Source organism: Cricetulus griseus, chromosome 2, assembly GCF_003668045.3.
Source record: "Cricetulus griseus strain 17A/GY chromosome 2, alternate assembly CriGri-PICRH-1.0, whole genome shotgun sequence".
Taxonomy (NCBI): domain Eukaryota; kingdom Metazoa; phylum Chordata; class Mammalia; order Rodentia; family Cricetidae; genus Cricetulus; species Cricetulus griseus.
Window position 1 is genome coordinate 34,408,404 of NC_048595.1, and position 22,831 is coordinate 34,431,234.

Consider the following 22,831-nt stretch of genomic DNA (forward strand, 5'->3'; position numbering starts at 1 on the left):
TCTCTGCCCTTCCATGCTCTCACAGCAAGCCAGCCTCTCCTCTACCGTTTAAGGGAGTCACGCCTGTATACCTGAAGCCATGCCCCTAGGATGTGGCCACACAGCCAAGTTCACTGGCAAAGCAAGATGCCACTATACTGTGTAGTCCTGGCTATCCTGGAACTTGTTCTGTAGACCAGGCTGGCCTCAACCTCAAGAGATCCGCCTGTCTCTGTCCGTCACCATGCCAGGTTGGACTCCATCTCAAAACAAATTAACCCACCACAGCACAGTAGAGAGAGAGCAGAACCTAAGGTACAGCTGAGAGCTACTCTTACTCACATGATATACAATAAAAACCTTGAGTTCTCCCTCCCTTATTCACACACACACACACACACACACACGCACACTGTGGTACGTGATTTCCTGATCCGCAGCGCCTTTTTTTTTTTTTTTTAAACTGCGGGTCACCAAGTAACTCCTATTTCTTCTCTTTTCTTTGGCGAGTGCTGCTGGTTCTCCACACAAACAGTTCCCTAGGCTCTACTAAGTCCTTGCAGTGAGCACCGGTAGAACTTGACCCTCTCCCCTCCATTCTCCAGCCCTGGCTTCCAACTCCATCCGCAGACCCCCAAGAATCACGTCTTCGCAGGAGCTGCACTTCTAGGGAATGTGACTGAGCAAGGCGGTCCTCCGTGGTAGGCCGGGAATAGGTTAGGGATCCGGAGGACCCCAACCCACGTGCTCCAAGCCTCCCTCGTCAAGCGCCGCTTTCCGGCCCAACGAAAACTACATTTCCCAGGGTGCATAGAGGCGGGTCCTTGCTTCGGGCAGGATCCCCGGCCGGCGCGCCGTTCCGTCGCCTGTTCGGGGGCGCGCGGGCTGGCACGAGGACAGGGCCAAAGACCCGGAATGAGTTACCGCGTAGTTCCGCTGGGCCGTGCCTGGATGTGCTTGGCCGTGCCGGGTCAGGACAGGCGTGGGTGGGGGCCTGAGTTGGTGGTACTGGGGTCAGGCGCTCGGGACAGCCCACGTCTTGCTGAGGTCTCCGCCCCGTCCCGGCCGGGCCGGCCCGTCTGTCAGTCACCGGGGCGGAGGCAGCGACCATAGCGGGGCCAGAGCCGGGAGGCGAACGGATCGCGGGCCAGGCCAACGGAGGGGATCTAGCTCAGCCCCTCAACTCCACCGACTCTGCCCCAGACTCGTGAAACTGCAACCCCGCGCTTCCTTGGACGCCTCTGTATCCCGCGAAGGGCTCTTCCCCGGGTGATCTCCCAGCCCCTTGACCTCTTAGCATCTAGGAGCTCACACAGACTGGGGTGTTGTGGGTACAGGCCGTTGACCTTGTGACCCCTCACGGGCCAGGGCCTCGGTTTCCCCAATAGGCCTCCCTCCCCTATGACTACTGATTCAAGGGACAGAGCCATGACCTCCCACTAAGGACCCTTGCCTGGGAGCGCCCCGCTGACGCCTCCCTTTTGGGAGTCGCCTCAGTGGATCCCCTCCGAAGAGCACATCTTTTGACCTCTGCAAGGCCCCGCAACCCCAAACGAGGTGGGGAGGCCTCGGCAGCCATGCTCGCCCTGGGCATCCCCTCATCCCACCGCTTCCTGGGTACTCAAGCCGGGGTCTAGCAGGGGGCCGACAGCCAAAGGGCTGGGGCAAGAGACAGATCAGGGTCCACCTCCCTGCCAGGCAGGGAGAAAAGATGGAGCGGCGGGAGGAGCAGCTGGGGGCTGCAGGGGCTGGAGCAGCACCAGCCTTGGACTTCACTGTGGAGAACGTGGAGAAGGTATGAGGGCCTCGGGGTGGGCACACCAGTGACAGAGCAGAAGTTCTGGGGACTGACACTAATGTCAGAGCTCAGACCTGGGCTCAGTGCCCGCTGGGATGATGCCCCTAGAGCACCTGGTATTTACCGCCTCTCGGCAGGCTTGGACAGCAGTGTTGCAGTGCCTAATGGTCTATTTTTGGCTTTCTGTAGACACAGTTCCCTTTCGGACAGATACTCCAGGGTCTTAGGTTGTTCCCTTCAGGGTGCTGATGGCTTGCTTAGACTTATAGCTAGATTGGCTCCTGTCCAGCTTCAGAAGAAAAGCGGGAGCAGTGCTGGAGGAATCCAGAAACTCACAACTGCCACTCAGCCCCCCCCCCCCAAACCTCCACCTTAGAAACCACACTGATGCTGAACCATCCTGGACCTGACTCACTTTGTCCAGTCAAAGGCTCACAAAAATATTTAGAACTAAAACCATCCAGGTTATGTTTTCATTCATCTTGAGAAAAGGGTCTTTTACTTACTGGATGGAAGTCAAACCAGCCCTGAGCAGGCAGGAGTGTGTCTGGCTCTCTTGCTTTTTGCTGGATCCAAGGGGCTTGGCTCTGCTGGCAACTTAAGAGGCCCTTACTTACCTGCCCACATGGCTTTCTGCCATGGCCTCCTCCCAGACTTCTCCATTGCCCAGGCCATCTTTTTTGATTCTCTGCTTCTCCCAGCCTGGAATGCAGGAATGCACTGGGAGATGCAGTGAGGGGATGTAGAGATCCTAGGGATGTAGAGAGTTAGGGATATCTTGCTGGAAAACAAGGGCACTTGCAGAAACTCATTTGTTATTCTTGAGTCCTGTTTGCCCTGACAAATTTTGAGCATGCATCTCTTCTGTTTCTGTTTTGTGTCTATTTGCATCCCTGCTGGCTGAGCAAGGGGACAGTGGCCATAACTGGCTTCCAGGGGGTCACAGATACAGTTAATTGTAGTTGGATGGAATCCATTTAGGGAACCTGGCTCTTGGGGCCGGGTAGTGTTGGCATGGCTGCACATGGTCCATGTGCTACCTGGGAGATGAGCCATTGTTTTCTTACTGCATGAAGTCTCACTGGTGTTAGGGCCCTGGGGATTCTGCTGCTGGCAGCTCCTGGGTAGGCACTTGCTTGGGCTGCTTCTGGCCAAGGCTTCTCTGCATCATCTGATTGGAGGCTTACATGTGCTCTGTGAAGATGTACTCACCCTCCCTTCCAGTGCATCTCTATTCCAGGGCTACCTGGCCCGAAGCAGTCCTTCTCAGATTTCACACTGGCTTTAGTGCCAGCCTCCGGAGTGACCTCAGGATGATCCTGGGGAGCAAATGGAATTTGCTTGTTGGAGTCAATGGGAGCAGCTGTGTCTGAAAGGGCCAGGCCCCCTCAGGCTGTTCTATACTTGTCTCAAGCTCATATTTATCCCTATGGAGCCATTCCTTCCTCCTAGGCCTTGCCCTCGCCTATCTCCCTATGGGAAGAGCCCAGCCCCCACTTGTCTACTTTCCCGTGGAGAGTCCCTCTCAGAATCCATTTGTACTATAAGAAGAGGATATGATAGAGCATGGGCAAGATTCAGGCTCTCAAGAGCTCTCCCTTCCTGCTTACTCCCTCTCCCCTCAGTCAGGGAGAGGCAGCATCTTGCAGAACCAAGTCACACCCTCTGTTCTGGGCTCTGGCAGGATCCAGAGTAGCCAGCACCTGCTCAGTCCTGTGCTGTCCTGCAGGCGCTGCACCAGCTCTACTACGACCCCAATATTGAGAACAAGAACCTGGCTCAGAAGTGGCTGATGCAGGCCCAGGTCTCCCCACAGGCCTGGCATTTCAGCTGGCAACTACTACAGCCGGACAAGGTGCCCGAGATCCAGTACTTCGGGGCCAGTGCCCTGCACATCAAGATCTCTCGATATTGGAGTGACATCCCCACTGACCAGTATGAAAGCCTAAAGGCACAGCTCTTCACCCAGATTACCCGCTTTGCTAGTGGCTCCAAAATTGTGCTGACTCGGCTATGTGTGGCACTGGCCTCACTGGCTCTCAGCATGATGCCTGACGCTTGGCCATGTGTGGTGGCAGATATGGTTCGGCTCTTCCAGGCTGAGGACTCTCCGGTGGATGGCCAGGGCCGTTGTCTGGCCCTGCTAGAGTTGCTGACAGTACTGCCCGAGGAGTTCCAGACTAGCCGCTTGCCCCAGTACCGCAAAGGTCTGGTGCGGGCCAGCCTGGCTGTGGAGTGTGGGGCTGTCTTTCCACTCCTGGAGCAACTGCTACAACAGCCCAGCTCGCCCAGCTGTGTGCGTCAGAAGGTGCTCAAGTGCTTCTCCAGCTGGGTGCAGCTGGAAGTACCTCTGCAAGACTGTGAGGCGCTCATTCAGGCTGCCTTCACTGCACTGCAGGACTCAGAGCTCTTTGACAGCAGTGTGGAGGCCATTGTCAATGCCATCTCCCAGCCTGATGCCCAAAGGTGAGTTTGTCTCCAGCTTCCCACAGAGTGACACCCCACCCATCCACTGAACATTACTGCAGTGTCTGTATCCTATACTGGATACAGTGCTTTATTCTATGCTGGAGACAGAAACAAGGATACAAATGAGACATGGTCCCTGTCCTCATGGTTGAGAAAGCGGGGCAGACATCAAACAATTAATTATCTGGTAGACTGTTAAAATATTTGCCTCCTCTCTTTCCCTCAGCCATTCGCTAAGTCCTGGCTGTTCTGCTCCTGACCATATTGCAGATCGATTATTTTCAGTTTTTGCTGCCACCCTAGTCCCAGCTGTCATCATTCCCAGATTTTAGCAGAGCTTTTTCATCAGTCTCCTGCTTTTTGTCTCTTGTACCCTTCGTCATCCCAACAGTTAGAGTGACCTCTGAAAATGAGGGTCTAATCTTTCCCTTCTGACCAACAGCTTTCCTCTGTATTTAAAGTTCAGAGTCATGAATCTAACTCTTAAAGGTGCCTGCCCAAAGAGGCACACACCAACTTCATTTCATGTCACTCTCTTGACTTCCTACCTTCCTATGTTTCTAGACTGTTCTTTTCTGCTCCCTCCAACCCCTGAACAAGTGCCCGGCACATCACCTCCCCTTCACCTTAAATTTCATCTCACTTCCATAGAGAAGTTCCCAAGGGTTCTTCAGACCAACCTTTGTCTTCTCTACTGTATTCTTTCAGCACTCTTAGTAATATTCCTGGTTTTCCTTCTTAGCCTGTAATGTGATTCCTATATGAATCAATGTGCATCTCCCCATGAGCCCCTCATCTGTCGTTTTACTCTATCTCATTGTGCCTGGGAAATGGAGTATCCACCAATTTCTGAATGGATAAAAAAAATGGGAGGGTTGGAGGTAGAGGAGATTGGGTGAGGAGAGGTGCTTCTAGCTTCAGGAACCACAACAGGTACAAAGCCCCGGAGTGGCCAATGCCACAGCACATTTCAAAGGCCAGAGAGAAGGTGAAGGCAGGGAGTTGTGCATTTGTCAAACATCCATCAGGGACATGCTGTATTGGGCCAGGTGATGAGCACTTGGAGCACATAGGTGAAGGCTTTAGCTCATGTCAGCTACTCACAGAGGGATGAGCACATAAGTAGGCATCTACCGTCAGCTACCATGCAATGCTGATGGAGAGGGCAGAAGCTCTAGGAACCCAGTGGAGGCTCCTAACCCCGTCTGAGGTGTGTGAAAGCCTGCCTAAAGGAAGTGATAGCCAAACTGTACTTGGAAAGTTAGTCAGATGCTGCTGATGGATTTGGAGAGAACATTCCAGACAGATGGAAAGTACCCAGGCACGGTGAAAGATGTGAAGGAATTAGTGGTGACTTGTAAACCTTTAGGTATGATTAGATAGCAGGATTTAAAGGTCAGACTAGTAGGAGGAGGACCAGGTTCAAATCATGTGGGACCTGTTAACTAGTCTTAGATTTTTTTTTTCATCCTGGGGCTGGTATAAAGCTACTAAAGGATTTTATGCAGAGAAAATGGTCTATTGAGATTCTTTTGGGTGTAAGTAAGTTGGACTGGAAAAAACAAGACTGAAAACCTGACTCTGGCACTTCAGAGATAGGGTTCTGGGAATCTTGGGTAGACATGGAGGGGAACACCACTGAAAGCTGTGTGGAGGAGTGGCTAACAGCTCTAGCTTTGGCAATAGTTGTGTCTGAGTTTGAATTCCAGAGTTTGTTTACTAAATGTGAGAACCTTGGGTAAACCACTTCTAAGCAAGAATGGAGGCAATCATACAAAACATAAGGAGTAATTGTAATGCTAGAACAGTATGATGTATACAGGGCCAGCCCTTGGTATTGGGTAAGAGTATTTCAATTCCTTGAATGATGGCAGCTCTTTTGTGGCCTTTACTCAGGGTGGGAGATCAGCATCACATATGAGTACATATATGCTATGCATTTGCCATGTGGTTTAAATTGGGGACTGTATGTATAATATTTTTGTCCTTCTACCATTGGTGATCAAGTTTAATGGTAACATTTTTTTTTTAAAAGAGAGAAACAGAGAGCTACTGTTAAACTGATTAAAGCCTGTTGCTTTTAGAATTGGTGGTAAGAAGTAGAAACTGTTACAAACGGTGGACTAGAGTAGAGCTCTCACACAAGCACACATGCACACACAGAGGTAGTGTGTTTAATCACTGTTCTTTAAAACTCTAAAGGCTGTGGATATAGCAAGGCTCAGCAGTACAGTGCTTGCCGAACATGCATAAGCCCCTAGGTTCAATCGCACTACTAAAGACTAAAACCAAAAAGTATTGGTTGAAAACATTTTTTGGTTTGAAGGTTAAATAAAAGAACATGAGATGTTTAATGTGGTTCCCATGTACCCCATATCATCCTGTGTATTTGCTAATATTTGCTGTTATCTTTGCAGGAGCAGTTAGTAAGATACCCCTGGATCCCTAGCATAAGGTGGATACCAAGTCTCAAGTCAGAGCTCTTGTGGCAGCATGAGACTCAAGTGCTGGATGGGCTTAGGTATCAGCTAAAGACAATTATCAGGGCAATTACCAGGGTGACTCGGGGTATCCTTGGATATAGCCAAGTTTACCCACCCAGCCTGTCTCAAGGGCTTTAACAAGTAATTGATGCCCCTTCTCTTCTGAACGAATGAGCAAGCAAGAGGCCAGTGAGGGAACCCATAGCCTCCTGGGCGCCCATTGGTTGCAGCCCCTTAGTTGCTTAGCAACTCTTCCCATTTTCTCAGCTCTGCTCCCAGAGCTCTAATTGTAGGTCTGGGCTGAGCTCAGTGTGAGCGGCAGCCAAGACATCCCCAACAACTCTGCTCCAGCTGCAGGGGCTGACCACCTAGAGCCAGGCCTCTTGAAAGCAGCCTTAACCATGGTCCTAAAGACAATCTCTCAGGCTTCCTTTAGCAAGTCTAGAGACCTCTGAGGCCTCAGGCTTGTTCTGTTTGCTCAGAAGCTTCTAGCATGTGTGGTAGGAAATCTACACAGGCGATTTCCCTATGGGTGGGCTACAACAAGCCAGGAGTTGGCACTGGGGATCTGCTCTGTCCAGGCTAATTTGCTATATTTAGGTTAAGAAAGTCACCTTCAGTGACTGATTCCTGGGTAATCCAGACTCTGCCTTCCCCAGGTGTCCTGATAGTAGCAGTCTTCCCTCCAGCTCAGCTTGTTCCTGCTTCCAAGCTCTCTCCTTTGAATTTTTCCCCTGAAATACATTTTTTGTGTGTTTTTCAAGACAGGCTTTCTCTGTGTAACCCTCACTGTCCTGGAACTCACTCTATGGATCAGATTGGCCTTGAACTCAGAGATCCACCTGCCTCTGCCTCCTGAGTGCTGGGATTAAAGGTGTAGACCACCACACCCAGCTTTCGAAATACATTTTTAATACTGGAATAACTTCTCATAGGGACCTGGGGGGAGGGGAAGTGAGCTGGATTGGGTGTTGGGGCTCCCATTGTAAGGACTAGAGATACAAACCCAGATCTGCACAGATCATTTGCAGGATATTGTGTTTGGGCCCTGAGAGGGAAGCAGACCTGAAACCATTTAAGACTGTCTCAATCTGATCGTTGTCTAAATTGCTGTTTGACCTTGTGCAGTACTGAGCCCTTCTAGGCTGTATTGTCCTTGATTTATCCTATTTGAGGCTCAAACAAAACATGAACTAGCAGGTCGAGGATACCTTGGAAGACAGCAGAGATGCTATGGATAGCCTCCATCTCAGCTGCTAGGGAGCTTAGGGTTATAGACTTGGCCCTGCCCCTATCTCTTTGTGCTAGAGCCTGGCCTGAAGGTACCCATTGTCTGATGGTGCAGCCTGTGTCAGGATCCTGAGACTGAAGCTATCCCAGCTGTCTCCAGGCGATATCCCTTGGGGCTGTCTCTGAACTGGGGGGTATCCTGGGATGGGTAGCTTTTGCTAGCAGAATCTAGAATGGAGGTGAGGAAAGGAAGTCAACATTCCTGGTCTGGCTGCCCCTTTATGTCCTCTCATCTTCTCACTAAGGTCCAGATGGTGTTGCCTAGCAACTTGCTTAGAGTAAATCCAGGTAACATGGACCATCAGTTCCCCTTCCTGCCATATATAAATTGCTACAGTGACACTGAATGACATCAGAGAGGTCCCAAGCATCTGACCTGTTAGAATATAGTTTCCTCTGCTTCATCCTATCCCCACAGAGTGGGTAGTTAACCACTGTCCCCATCCCCTTTGTGTCCTGGTTTTCCCTGCCTGTCCTATGCTTCAGGACTCTGACCTGGATATTACATTCCTCTCACTCCATATTTCCCCCTGGTCAGCTTAGTGACTCCTGTCTCTTCAGTTACCAGCCAGAGACTCACGACTCTGTGTCTTGCTCTGACCCCTCCACAGGGCTTCAGGGTTTTATGTCCTATTCTTTTTTGTTTGTTTGTTTTTCGAGACAGGGGTTTCTCTGTGGCTTTGGAACTAGCTCTTTTAGACCAGGCTGGTCTCGAACTCACAGAGATCCCCCTGCCTTTGCCTCCCAGGTGCTGGGATTAAAGGCGTGCGCCACCACCGCCCAGCCTTATGTCCTATTCTTTCTAAACACTTGCACATCTTTCTAACAGAACTTCACCTCTTGTTAAGGTGTCCTGTTCCTTCTCTGTCTCAGGAACTCCAAGCTTTACTCACTAGGAGAGTTGTCTTGTAATCAGCCAGTCATTATGTACCGTCCATTTTACCTGTTAGCTCCAAGTTCATAATCTTGTTCACTCCCATCCTGCTGCCACCAGACACAGGAGTTGGGACTTGGTGACAGCCAATGGGAACTGATGCCCTTATGAGCTGTCACTACCTTCCAAAGTCCTCTTTAATGGTGTTCCTGACATGAATACCCTTGTCCAGTGTCTCCTGACACTAACTGTGTTCCTTTTAGGGGCCACAATAACAAAGTACTGCAAACGGATGGCTCTGAATGACAGAAATGGCCTGACAGTTGTGGAGGCTAGACGTCTGAAAGCAAGGTGTCAGTAGGACTGTGCTTCCGCTGAAACCCATAGAAGACTTCTTCCCAGCCGCCTCCTGCCTAGTGGTTGGCTGGCAGCTTTGCATTCCTTGGCTTGCAGCTGCAAGTGCCAGTGCTTACCTTTCTCTTTACTTGGCATTGTCCCATGACGCATCTGTCATCGCATGGCTGTCTTGTAAGGACACGAGTCATACTGGATTAGGAGTACACTTCTAGTATGTTTTTATCTACAACGATGCTTTTCCCAAGCAGGGTCACGTTTTCAGGTACTGGGGGATAGGATGCCAACATTATCTTTTTGTGTATGTGCATAACAGTCTTGGTGTTGTTTCTAAGGAGCCATATAACTTCTGTTTTGAGACTGGACCTCTTACTGGCTAGAGATTACCAAGTAGGCTAGCCTGACAGGCCAGTAGCAAGCCTCTGGAATCCTCCTGTCCATCTCCCCACTGCTGGCATCACAAGTATACCCAGCTTTTTTGGCACATATTATGGGGATCAAATTCTCGTCTTTGTGATTATATGAGGTGAACTATCTCACCAGCCCATCAGCATACCTTGTTAGGAGATGTACGTTTCAACCTATAACAATCTGCACTCTGGGCTTCCAAAGCTCATGCCACCCTCACACAAAAATGCATTCTCTTCTCCCTAATTCCCTCTGAGCACTAACCCATCTCAGCATCAGCTTCCAGTCCTGCTGGAGGAAGTACTTCAACCTATATCTCAGACTTTCTTGTGCTTCCTTCCCAGAGCTCTCCCGAAGATATCTGACCTAATGTTCTCAGCATGAGCAGCATCAAAACAGCGTTGGCCTCTTTTTGATAGGAAGACTTTGGTAGAAGACAGGGAAATTGTGCCTCTCTCTCAAAGCTGGTGGGGTTGGGCAGACAGCTCTGATGGGTCACCTTACCTCATGCCTCTAGGTATGTGAACACACTCCTGAAACTCATTCCGCTGGTTCTGGGACTGGAGGAACAACTGGAACAGGCAGTTCAGAATGGGGACATGGAGACCTCCCATGGCATCTGTCGCATTGCTGTGGCCCTGGGCGAGAATCATTCTCGGTAGGCAGTGGGGCAGCTGCTGGTGGGATGGCAGGGTCCATTAAAGGTTAAGGTTACGGACCCTCATTGGGGAGGTCTAGTGAGATAACTCTCCTCCCACCCCAGGGCCTTGCTAGACCAAGTAGAGCACTGGCGGAGCTTCCTGGAACTCGTCAACATGATCATGTTCTGCACTGGCATTCCTGGTCATTATCCTGTCAATGAGACCACCAGCTCCCTCACTCTCACCTTCTGGTACACACTGCAGGTATGTCTGTGTGACCACCAGACAGACTGGTCCTTCATGAAGGTGGACCATGCTTCTGTGGTTGCTGGTGAGGTGACTGACTGTCTTCCCTGGCTCTCTCAGGATGACATTCTGTCCTTTGAGGCAGAGAAGCAGGCTGTGTACCAGCAGCTGTACCGGCCAGTCTACTTCAAGCTGGTGGATGTGCTTTTGCGCAAAGCCCAGTTCCCTTCCGATGAGGAATATGGATTCTGGTCCTCAGATGAAAAGGAGCAGTTCCGAATTTACAGGTGATGGTAGCAAGTCAACCCTCACTCTAAACAGTCTTAAGTAATGAAACAAGGGAAGAGGCAATCAGCCAAGCTTACTGACTTCTGGGGATTTCTTTTCCTAGCCTTTAGGCAATTTTGCAGGGTTGTGAGGGTCCCTGGGTAGGTTCCTGGCTTATGTTAAAGACCCAAGCAGTGTAACAGGCCTTCATCTGCTTTTCAGGGTGGACATTTCAGACACGCTCATGTATGTCTATGAGATGCTGGGGGCCGAGCTGCTTAGCAACCTCTATGACAAGCTGGGCCATTTGCTCACCAGCTCAGAGGAGCCCTACTCTTGGCAGGTACCTCCCAAACCTGATTCCCTCTGCCCTCCCTAACTTGCTACACCCTCCTCCTAAGTCAAGCCAGTGGCACCCTCTTTCCCCAGCACACAGAGGCCCTGCTCTATGGCTTCCAATCCATCGCGGAGACCATCGATGTCAACTATTCTGATGTGGTGCCCGGGCTCATTGGCCTCATCCCACGGATCAGCATCAGCAACGTGCAGCTGGCAGATACTGTCATGTTCACCATTGGTGAGACCTGGCATACATCCACGACCACATTCTTAGAGCTACAGCACCCATACCTAAGCATGGCTGGCCTGCTGGGTCCCTCCAAACTGAGAGAGATACATCTCCCCCCACACAGTCAACATTGCAGCCAACTAACTGTCCTGGCAAGTCTTTTCTGCAGTGCACTGAGCTGCATCTCAGTGATGCTAGTTTGCTGTCAGTCAGTGGAGCAGCAGTGCTGGGCCTCTGTTGAGTAATCCCTTTCTGCTTTTCAGCGGTGAGGGTCATGTTTGAGCGTCAATGCCTTTATGCCCACACGGTCCTCTGATCACTCTGGATGCACTGAGGCTGTAACTTAACCATCCCTAAAGCCTTGCCTGCCTCAGAGAGCCTTCTCTTTCCCTTCTCCTCCAGGAGCTCTGTCTGAATGGTTGGCTGACCACCCCGTCATGATCAACAATGTTCTGCCCCTTGTGCTGCATGCCCTAGGCAACCCTGAGCTATCTGTGTCTTCTGTGTCTACCCTCAAAAAGATCTGCAGGGAGTGCAAATATGACCTGCCACCCTATGCTGCCAACATTGTAGCTGTCTCCCAGGTATGTGGTGCCCCCGATGGTGCTGGGTCTCAGAGTGCCCTGCTCCACCCTAATATGTTATTCTTTACTCCCAGGATGTGCTGATGAAGCAGATCCACAAGGTACGGCTCAAGCTTTCTAGGGGTCTCCTTGGATCTTTGGTGGGGAATTGCTTATTCCTAAATCCTACCCTTTTCCCTTCTCCCCACTTCACCTCTTATTCTTTGTTCTTATAATCCTCCCCAAGAGGCTCATTCTCCTTTCTACTCACAAGAAGATGTGGTCAGGTGGACCATCCCTGTTTTCTGCCCCACAGACAAGCCAGTGCATGTGGCTAATGCAGGCACTGGGCTTCCTGCTGTCAGCCCTGCAGGTGGAGGAGATCCTGAAGAACCTGCACTCACTCATCTCTCCCTACATCCAACAGCTGGAGAAGCTGGCAGAAGAGATAGTGAGTGAGCTCTGGGGACCTGGGGCAGCACTGGGACCCAGGGGTTTCTCTGTGGGCGTAGGCGTGGGGATGTTGGAATTGGCACTCAGGCTCGGTGTTGAGTGATCTGGCCCCTAGGCTGAGATTCAGAAGTCTGAAGCTTGATTTTATTCTACCCATAGCCGAATCCCTCCAACAAACTGGCCATTGTCCACATCTTGGGGCTTCTTTCCAATCTCTTCACCACACTGGATGTCAGTCATCATGAGGATGATCACGAAGGCCCTGAGCTCCGGAAGCTACCAGTGCCACAGGGACCCAACCCAGTAGGTGACATTGTCTTTGCCACTCCCCTTTCCTTGTGGGAATGTCTATCACTCTCTAACCCTGTAGATAGCGTTGGCATTGCTTCCTGACCCCATAGAGGTCATGCATTTGGTCCTTTGGCCCACCACTTTATATGTAGCCATGTCATTGCATCCCTCATCCTGTATTAGATGTTTCCCTTGTCTTCAGCCCAGTTGGGGTGATGTCATTGAGGTTTATTTGCCCCACCAGTAAGGGACACTGACATTATCCTTCAGTACCATTGAGCTGTGTAATGAGCTAATGTTTAACCCTGTCTCTTTAGGCCCTCCTACTTGAGCATTCATTGTCTGCTGCAGGCACTCAAGTTACTCCCCACTGAGAGGAGATGCACAGAAGAGATTGTTACAGGGCTGAGTGCTGAGCACCATGATAACTTAGGCATGGGTTTGGGATGACCTCTTTGCTTTTTCACTTTTGATTTTCTTTTGAGACAGAGTCTTGCTAAGTAGCCCTGGTAGCCTGGAACTTACTATGTAAATAAGACCGCCCTTGAGTCAGAGATCCTCCTGCCTCTGCCTCCCTCCAGAGTCCTGGGATCAAAGGCATTTGTAATTGGATGTTTCCTTTTTATGGTGTTAGAGATTGAACATAGGGCTCTGGACATGCTAGGCAAGCATTCTGCCACCAAGCTCCACCCCAGTCCTTGAAGTGACCTCTTATAAGCTGTCTGATTTGGGACAAGCCTCAGTTTCCCTCTTAAAGCTGTGGCTGCTGGGGTCTTCATCTGCTCTTTGCAGGACCTGGAGCTGAGGGGTCTTAAGTAAGAGAGGTTGTCAGACTGTAAAGTTCTAAACAAATACCAGGGGCTGCTCTGGTCATTGATCTTGCGTGCCCCAGACCTTCTCCTGGAAAAAAAGAAGCCAGGGACACACTGGCCTCTGTTCATCTCCACACCTCAGCTTCAGTTACCATTTGGGCTCGAGGCCAAGCCTGGGCCACCACCATCCCGCAGAGCCCCCCTTTTCTTCTGTGGCAGTCATCATCCTGCCTTCCCTATCTCCCAGGACCTCAGCCTGCTCTCTGCTCTGCCATAAGCTGCCCGTATCTACGCATCCCTTGGGGCTCCCTACCCCACGCCTGCTTGGGTGAGACAGCATCTCTTCCTCCTCAGGGGCTAGCCCATTGCTTTGGTATTTCTAAGCAGAAGTAAACAGAGAGTGAGTTTTTGTTTTGTTTTGTTATGTTTGCAAAGGTATCTCAATTTTATCAAGAGCTTAGGATGTCTCTGCTTTGAAGTTCTGAGTCTTCCTCTGAAAATGACCTACAACTCAAAATATTCTCTTTCATTGCCGGGGGGGTTAACCAATTCTTGCCCCGAGGGTCCTATGTACCACATCTCAGTGTGCAGGGTGATGGGTTGAGCCCTTTGCCCCCTGCCAGGTCCTTGGGTGGATGGCAGAGGTGGTGCCTCACTCCTCCCTGTGTGTTTAGGTGGTGGTCGTGCTACAGCAAGTCTTCCAGCTCATCCAGAAGGTGCTGAGCAAGTGGCTGAACGATGCCCAGGTGGTTGAGGTGAGCCCTGACCCTCTCTGCTCCCTAGGCTGATTTTGGCCAAATGAGCCAGAGTAAAGGATTTGGTGCCTCAATGCTTCTTGTAGTGGTCTGGAGAGAATAAGGAAGGAAGACTACAACCCTGACACACCTACCTCAGTATCACAGAAGTGCTGGGTGAAACGATAGTGACCTTAGGGCCTTAGTGACTTAGGGTGTCTGTTGTAGCACCAGAGACCTGGCTTTGTATCCTTTTGAGTTGAGATTTCGGTTGCTCTTACTGTCCCCTGAGAGGAAATGGTATCGACACGTGTCACAGGAGTTAAATGACCTAGTCTGAGTCTGTGCTCCTCTGTGGAGAGCCTTTTGCCCCTTCTTTTCAGGCTGAGGAATAGATTATTTACCTTGCTTGGTTTGAAGGGCTTTGCCAGACTTCTGGGTAAGGGCCTTTTCTTAGTCCTCCCTCCTGTGACCTGCTGACGAGGGTCTCTTTGCTTTCTTCCTCAGGCAGTGTGTGCCATCTTTGAAAAGTCTGTTAAGACACTGCTGGATGACTTTGCCCCCATGGTGCCACAGCTCTGTGAGATGCTGGGTCGGATGTATAGCACCATCCCCCAGGCCTCTGCTCTTGACCTCACTCGGCAGGTAGGCCTTCTGGTTTGGGCAATTGGTACTCCGGATGTCACCCTAGTTAGAGATCTGACCCTGGGTGGGGGGGTGTCCCTGCCCACCTGTGTTCCAGGGATGTTGATCTGTCCTGTGAGGTGGACCTCAGCTGACCACCCTTCCATCCTTTGTTGTAGCTGGTCCACATCTTTGCCCATGAGCCCGCCCACTTTCCCCCAATAGAGGCCCTCTTCCTGCTGGTCACTTCCGTCACTCTCACTCTCTTCCAGCAAGGTAAGTGCCAATTAGGGTCTCTGCTGCCGCCGCCATTGCCACTACCTCTGCTTCCTCCACTGGGGAACCAAAGCCACCCACTCTGTTCTTGATCCCCTGATCACACATGGGACTTGATGAGAAACTTGGGGATGAAGCACGGTACAATTGTTACCTCTAAGTAGTTGATTTTTTTAGATTTGAAGTGGATAAGATGGTGAATGGTATCTTTTACAGCCTGCCTGCGCTCCAGGCCAGCCTGGATACTGGGGGAAGCTGGGCTCAGACTCTGAGGGACTTGGAACACTAGTCTGGCTCAGTGCCTTTGAGATGTACTGAGAAGTTGGAGGAGCATGGGCTTTGAAACCAGGTAGACCTAGAATCTAAGCTCATCGCCACCAAACTAGTTGTGTGACCTTGGGCAAGTCACTTACCTTCACTGACCCCTGTTTCCAAATCATGTCAGGCATTCTAGTTCCTTAGGTCCTGGCTTGGGCTTTTGTATATGACATACTCAAGAGTGCCGATTCCTTTTCCCATATCAAAGTTTAGTCCTTTCTGAGCCCAAAGTTCCTCTTTCTGTGACCCTCTGTCTGAGAGAGTTGGAAACTGGCCTTCAGGTTTCCCGTCTAGCCCAGGTTCTGACCTGTGACAGAAGCAATGCTATTCCTCAGCTCCATGAGCCTAGCCTGGATTTGAGCTTTGAGGCCAGCTGGAGGTCTCAGCTGGAGCCCAGATTGCTCCCATCTCATACTGTTAATGCCTGGTCCTTTGTGGACCATGGAGCAGATCCAAAGTGGAAAGAAACCTAGTGTGACTGTCCTCAACTCCACCTCTTCCACTACTTGTAGCCCTTTTCTGAATGAGTCCTAGTGATCTTGGATCTGTTCTTCCTCAGTGTGTTCACTCCTTACCATCCATGAGCCCTTCCTCAGTTTAGGCTCAGCTTCACCTAAATTAACTCTATAACCTCTTATGTGCTCACCTGTCCCTGTCTCCAATCCAGCCAACATACAGCAGTCACATTGTACTTCACAAAATAGTCATATGATCAATCACATTTCCTCTCTGGCCTTAAGCCCTTCAAATGCTGCCCATTGCCCTCAGGTTGTTGTCACATTCCCATATGACTAAGTCTGGTGTATCTGTAATGTTCTCTCTTGAAGGGAGCAATCCAGCCACACCCCTGTGCCCTGCTCCTCCAATGGAAAAGTGCTACGCCCTTGACTGGGTGAGCTCTCACTCTTTTGTGCCTTAGTTAGAAGGCAGGCATTACTCCTCAGACAAGTGACTCTGAGGTACAACTGGATTTTAGCTATGTGCTAAAACTATGCCATACTTACACCGCCAATGAAGCACAGGCCATGAAATGGATAACCTCCAAATGCCTGTCTCTTCATAGACTGAACTCCCCAGAGGCAGGAAAGCATCTCCTCTCCTACATTCTCAGACACTTGAACCAAGGAGAGTTCCCAGCCCCAGAACCTTTCTTCCACACTATCTGGCCCAAGCAGGAAGGGAACCGAACACTGAACACACTGTTCTGCAGTGGGACCCATGTGTATGGCACATCGGACCTTTCCAGGACCTGAGTAGCACAGATTTCAGAGATGAGAGGCTCAACCTTAGGTAGTGGCTCCTAGTAGCCTCCAGAAGGAAGTGAGGGAGAGGTTATGTATTACAGGTGGGGAAACAGAACATCGGTGGCTTACACAAGATCACACGGCTATTCAGTGGTGTCTCAGGCAGGTGCCTCTCTGCTACATCCTCCTGAGAGTGGAGAAGCCCAGGCAGGCGCTGCAGGCCCATGCCTGTCAAAGCTGAGGCAGGGATGGCCAGCATCATTATTTGTCGGGGTTGTTGGTTGTCTTGTTGGGCAGGATGGTCCCCATACCTGTTTTGTTGTCCCAGTTTCAGGCTTCCTCAGGCTCTGCCTTCCAGGTGGGTCGTGGGGTGACACAATGACTGGTTCCCCCTTTTCTTGGTATGTCCAGACACTGGGAGCTGTCCTCAGCCTTGAGTTTGGTTGTCTCCTAAGTCCATGCCCCATGCTGAGGGACTTTGCTGGGATGAAGCAAAGTCATGCGTGGCCTTATGATGTAGTTTATCCCCTGACCGCAATGACCTGTCCGGCCAGCCTCATAGCACCAGGGTCCTGCCCTACCCAAATAAGAGTTCTTTAGTTTAAGCAAACTGAACAAAATTCTTCCCTTGGCCAGACCAAGAGCTTTAAGGCCATCAACTGAAGGGGATACAAGTAAGTTCTCATGCCCTGGACTTCCCAGGGCTTTAGCAAAGCCTTAAAATGAGGTGCCATGGACCAACGTACAGCCAGGTCTGCCTTCCACTTATATGGCTGTGATGGGGAACTATATGCCATGAAGCAGTGTAGGGTTACCCCAGCCTGTGGGAGCCACAGCAAGTTTCCTCAGCTCTGTGGAATCACTGCGGGGACTGGCCAGAGGTGGAATGGGGAGTAGGTGGAAGGTCCCTGGGGGAGCTGGGGCAGGCCCGTCCTTCACTTTGCCGTCTCTTTCTGTTGGGCTTCTCCCAGTTCATGGTTTTTGTATGTTTTGTTTCTTTATCTTGCTTCCTGCTGCTCATGTGCCCCACACTGTCTCCTGCAGGCTCTCAGTCCCACATAACTATATGAGGTTGAGTTGCTGTTTGTATAATTTTTTCTTAAGTTCCATCTTTATTATATTTTAGGGCCCAGGGATCATCCTGATATTGTTGATTCATTTATGCAACTCCTGGCACAGGTGTGTTTTAGTTTTATTCATTCACGTTCTGTTCTCTCTCTTTCTCTTTCTCTTATGTTGAAATTCAATTTAAGCCTATTTTTAGCTTTCTGTTGACAAATTTTTTTTTTCTGTTCAGTTGAATAGAGTTTCTTCATCTGTTTCCGTGGAAGTTGACAACCCAACATCCCCCTTTAGTGCCCCTTTGCCTCAACTAGCTCAGTCACCTACAAAGACCAGAGAGAGGCTGGTCCTGAAGGGAGGGACTAGGAGGGGAAAGGGTGGTGACTGTACCCAACAGTTCCTGTATGGCTGGCTTACCCAGAACCATCAAGGGTAGGGCTGAAGTTGAAGGGCCTGGCCTTCACTGTCTCCGTGCTCCCGCCGGGGACTGCCTTCCTCGGTGCTCCCAATGCTCCTAGGAGGTAGGCTGGGAGCAACTCCAAAGAGCAGAGCTCAAGGTGAATGTTCACTGTGCAGTCTAGAGCCCATCTGATGGAGAGACTGTGCGGCTGCTGGGGGGTGGGGTGCAGGCTCCACTGTGAGACCTCGCAAGGATGTGTTTGTGTTTGGGGTGTGCTTAAGTGTGTTGACCTTTATTGTGTACGTTTGGGTTTGGAAGGGGATAGACGTCATGAGCTGTGAGTAGTAGTATGTGCATTTGTGCTGGACATTGAGACAGATGTGAGACTCATGTGATTGGTGTGTGAGGGCACGGCCTCTATATGGTATGCTTGTTGACATGTAATGTGTTAGGTGATTGATAGACACTGAGCATGGATATGTGTTGGCTCTGTGTGTGTGTGTGTGTGTGTGTGTGTGTGTGTGGTGTGTGAGTGTACTGGAGAGGTGAGTTTTTAATGGGAATAAGAATGTGTTGAGTTGTTGGCATGCCTGTGTTGAGTGAACATGGCTGGCAGATGTATGTTAGGCTGAGACAGGGTAGATGTTAGTGTGATGGGTTCTGTGTTAGAGGGTCCCTGTGGGTTGGAGTAAATGGGGTGTCTCTGCTTCCTCTTCCCGGATTCCCTGAGTGTGCAGTAATGCCGTGACCCTGATAGACTATGAGCACATCCAGTAGGTGTGGTTCTTGCCCTCCTGGAGCCTGCAGTCTGGTGGGGACATTCGGGAAAGGAAAGGAGTGAAGGAAAGGAAAGGGTCCTCTGACCCTGGATGGTGTGTGTGTACGTGTTTGTGAGGGTGTATCTCTGGCAAGGATGCTGTGTGAGTGTATTTGTGGGTGTGTTGGATGGTGTAGCTAGCTGGGAGAGGGCTGTGAGTGTGGATGGTTTGGCATGTGTGGGGTTGGATGCATAACTAATGAATATGCTGTAAGTGCAGAATAGTGTATGTGAGAGTATGACAGAGGTGTGTAATAGGACATTTCAAGTCGGGGTACATGTAGGGGTGTTTGCACTTGAATAAACATGGGGAGAAGGTATATGAGGGATTGGAGGGGTCTATGTGGTGTGGCTGGGGCATCACTGGAGAACAGCAGTGTTTAAGGACTGCTGGAGCTGTGCCGAACGTCTTCTGTGACTCACAGATGTGCCAACCATGTCTGGTAGCACTTGGGGCAGGCCGTCTGCCCCACCCCTCCATCTGCTACCCCCATGGCTCCTAGGATGGGGATGGCTGAGCAGAGGATGGACAGAGGATTCTGGAGGAAAGAAGGGATGAGGGATCCAGATCTTCTACTTTTCCTCTTCTTGAGGAAGAACTGGGAGGATGGGGGAGTTGGGGGAGGTGGTGCTGGGCTAGAGCTTCATGTCCAACTTCTCTCTCTTCTTCCTGCTACCCTGCTCACAAACCCAAGGGGCCTCCACTTCCCATGATTCAAAACACAGCCACTGCTGGCTACTTGGAGCCTTTGGGAGGGGAGAGGGGAAGCTGTTTGCTTAGGTAGTGACTGGGACCTAAATACCCTGCACTGATGGTCCACACCCACAGCCTCTCTCATAGCTGTGCCTTCGGGTACACCTACATGCCTATTCAGCACCCTGGGGTAGATTCTCACTTGACTGAACTCTGGGGTGATGTGGGTTCCCAGAGATGTCTGGGTGGCATCCCGTACCTGTGATTTGTGAAGTTAGGCACTCGGGTGGCAGGTGAGTGGGGGGATGGTCCTTGGAGCTGGCTGGGGCTGGGCTTACCAGCTCCACCTCCTACAGGCTTTGAAGCGGAAGCCAGATTTGTTCCTGTGTGAGCGATTGGATGTCAAAGCTGTGTTCCAGTGTGGTAAGTGAGGCCAAGTGGAAAGGTGGGCCTGGGGCTCCCCTGCATCTCTAGGCCCCATCTGATTTACCTCCACCTCTCCCACAGCTGTGCTAGCCCTCAAGTTCCCTGAGGCGCCAACTGTCAAGGCCTCCTGTGGCTTCTTTGTAAGTCCCATGCTGACCCCTGACCCCTGCCCCTCCCAGGACTCGGGTGGAGGTGTGGTGTGCGGATCTTGTCCTCAGGGAGAGGTGGGAAGGAGCTGGAACTCACAGGTCTCTCATCTTCTGCAGACTGAACTACTGCCTCGGTGTGGGGAAATAGAGTCTGTGGGGAAAGTGGTACAGGAAGACGGCCGAATGCTGCTAATAGCAGTGCTGGAGGTGAGCTGGAGTAAGTGGTGGGCTGGTGTTTGGTGAGACCTTCACTACTGAGGCAGCTGGCATTGTGGGGGGGACCTGGGTCTTTGGTTTTCTATGCTTTCTGACTCTGTCTCTCCCGTGGTTAGATGTCTGGGTGTCATTGGGGTTTCTGTGAGGGTTGTCTGGGTCTCCAAAGACCATGCTCATGGACACGCTTAGCTGTAGGTGTGTCTGGAGAGCTGCGATATGGCTGGCCTCCATACTACAGAGGAGAAAGGCCCTTTACTGAGAACCCCTCTTCCTTAGGCCATTGGAGGCCAAGCCTCCCGCAGCCTCATGGACTGCTTTGCCGACATCCTGTTCTCCCTGAACAAACACTGCTTTAGCCTCCTGAGCATGTGGATCAAGGAGGCACTACAGCCGCCTGGTTTCCCATCTGCCCGTCTCAGCCCTGAGCAGAAGGACACTTTCAGCCAGCAGATCCTCCGGTGAGCAGAGCTGGAATGAGCCTGAGCTTGGGTCTGGAGGTGATGGTGTTGGTAGACAATGCTAATGTGCTCTCCCTTCCCTCCTCCAGTGAGCGAGTGAACAAGAGAAGGGTGAAGGAGATGGTGAAGGAATTTACACTGTTGTGTCGGGGACTACATGGCACGGACTATACAGCTGACTACTGAGGGACACCTGTGTCCCACGTACCCCTTCTTACCCCTCCTATTCCCAAAGAGTAAACTCCAACCTTCATTCACTGTTGCCTCTGTTTCCTTTCTGCTTCCACCATCACCTAACTGGACCCGGGCTAAGCTAAGCTGCTTAGCCTGGAACCATCGACTGCCTTGCTCCCGGGGTGAGAGGCTATGTCAGCATCAGCAACCCATACACACTCCGGTTAGATTCAGACACACATTTAATCAGCAATGCTGAGTACTAGGTCTCTGGCTCTACACCAAATAAAGTCAGAACCCATTCATAGCTGCCGTACTCAGTGGAGAATGGGTGAGGAGTGACTGTGGAGGAAGGTGCATTTCCGATGAGAAAAGATGGGCCTTCAGGACCCACGTGGGGTATGGGAAGAAATGGAGTAGAGATTTATTTATTTATTTACATTTATTTATGCTTATTTGTATTGGGGGGCGGGGATAGTTTATTAAGCATATTGCAAGAGGACAGAGAGCTGGGCCATAGCTAGTGATCTACCTGCAACCTGGTGATGTCTCTCAGAACACCCGAACTTGCACATGGTCAAGGGGACTGTACAAAGTGTGTGTGGGGGGCAGGGTTGGGAGGTCTCTCAGCCCTTACAGGAGGAGTGCTACCTAGTATTGCCTGTGAACCCAGCTCTGCTTGTCAGGACCATGGACAGCACCTGGCAGCTGGAGTCGCCCTCCTTTTTCTCAACCACAGTTCTGTCTGGCATGCCTTTCTGGTGGTCAGTAAGATCTGAAGAGCAGAGCTGAGTTCTCCACACTCCCACCTGTGACATCGGAGTCCACTTGATGGGAGAACTGCAGCCCATTCCTCTGTTCTTTTCCCAGATTTTGTATTGATCCTGCCCTTTTCTTTTTCATCCAGTGTCTTCCTGAGCCAGCTAGCATCTTCTGATGTTTTCTCATTTACCATCCTGCTCCTTCTCAGTCCCAGTTTTTAAAAACCTTAGGTGCATGTGTGCCTGAATACATATCTGCGTACCACATGAGTGTAGTTACCTGCAGGTATTAGAAGAGGGATCCCCTAGAGCTGGATTAACAAATGGTTGTGAACCACCATGTGGGTGCTGGTGACTGAACCCAGTCCTCTGCAAAAACAGCAAGTGTTCTTAGCCGCTGAGCCTTTTCTCCACCCACCCACCCCGAGTCCCATCCTTACAGTACTGATTTCTCATCCCTCCTGGAGGATGCAGTGATGAGTCACAGGTTTTCAATCCTTTTATCTATCCCACTACATCATGTTAAGAGCCTTTGCCCCTCCCCTCCTTCCTCATGACAAAGCAGGGTCTAAGGCTGGGGATGTGGCTCAGCAGTAGTGCTCTTGCCTAGCGTGCACGAGGCCCTGGGTTTAGTCCCAAAAAGTGGGGAGAGAGAATAACTGTGGGGTCAACAGTTGTTTCTGAGGTCAGTAGAACAGGTTTGGATGCTGATTATGCCATTGACCTACTGTGTCTTGTTAGTTATTTCAAATCTGTTTCCTTATCTATAAAATGAGATGATTCTTGCTCCTAAGAATGTAGTACCTGGTGAATTTAGCAAATGACTCTGTGTTTAATTGACAGACTGTGAAGATAACAGGTATAGTTATAATTTGACCCTTGGGCCAATCCTTCAACAGAGAAGGTAAAGGGTATAGAGACATCCATTCCTACAATGCCTGGCAGTAAGTGCCCACCCACAAATATTCAAATGCAAGCAGTG

At 50.7% G+C, this 22,831-nt stretch overlaps 1 protein-coding gene across 2 annotated transcripts; it reads left to right on the plus strand.

Annotated features, from left to right (window-relative positions):
• The first annotated feature begins 912 nt into the window (after nt 1–912).
• On the plus strand, nt 913–21,176 carry Ipo13 (importin 13). Of its 2 annotated transcripts, XM_027399021.2 has the most exons (20): nt 915–1,774; nt 3,507–4,243; nt 10,173–10,313; nt 10,419–10,560; nt 10,663–10,829; nt 11,032–11,152; nt 11,239–11,386; nt 11,780–11,961; nt 12,036–12,062; nt 12,257–12,391; nt 12,553–12,696; nt 14,171–14,251; nt 14,738–14,875; nt 15,034–15,130; nt 17,819–17,871; nt 20,022–20,088; nt 20,173–20,231; nt 20,358–20,447; nt 20,733–20,914; nt 21,004–21,176. In XM_027399021.2, the coding sequence occupies exons 1-20, from the start codon at nt 1,691–1,693 to the stop codon at nt 21,098–21,100; spliced, it is 2,892 nt and encodes a 963-aa protein (XP_027254822.1). In that variant the 5' UTR covers nt 915–1,690; the 3' UTR covers nt 21,101–21,176. The 2 variants fall into 2 exon arrangements, 1 of the variants encoding a protein (XP_027254822.1); XR_003481980.2 differs by lacking the exons at nt 17,819–17,871; nt 20,733–20,914; nt 21,004–21,176 and having other exon boundaries at nt 913–1,774; nt 20,358–20,441.
• Nucleotides 21,177–22,831: the final 1,655 nt, after the last annotated feature.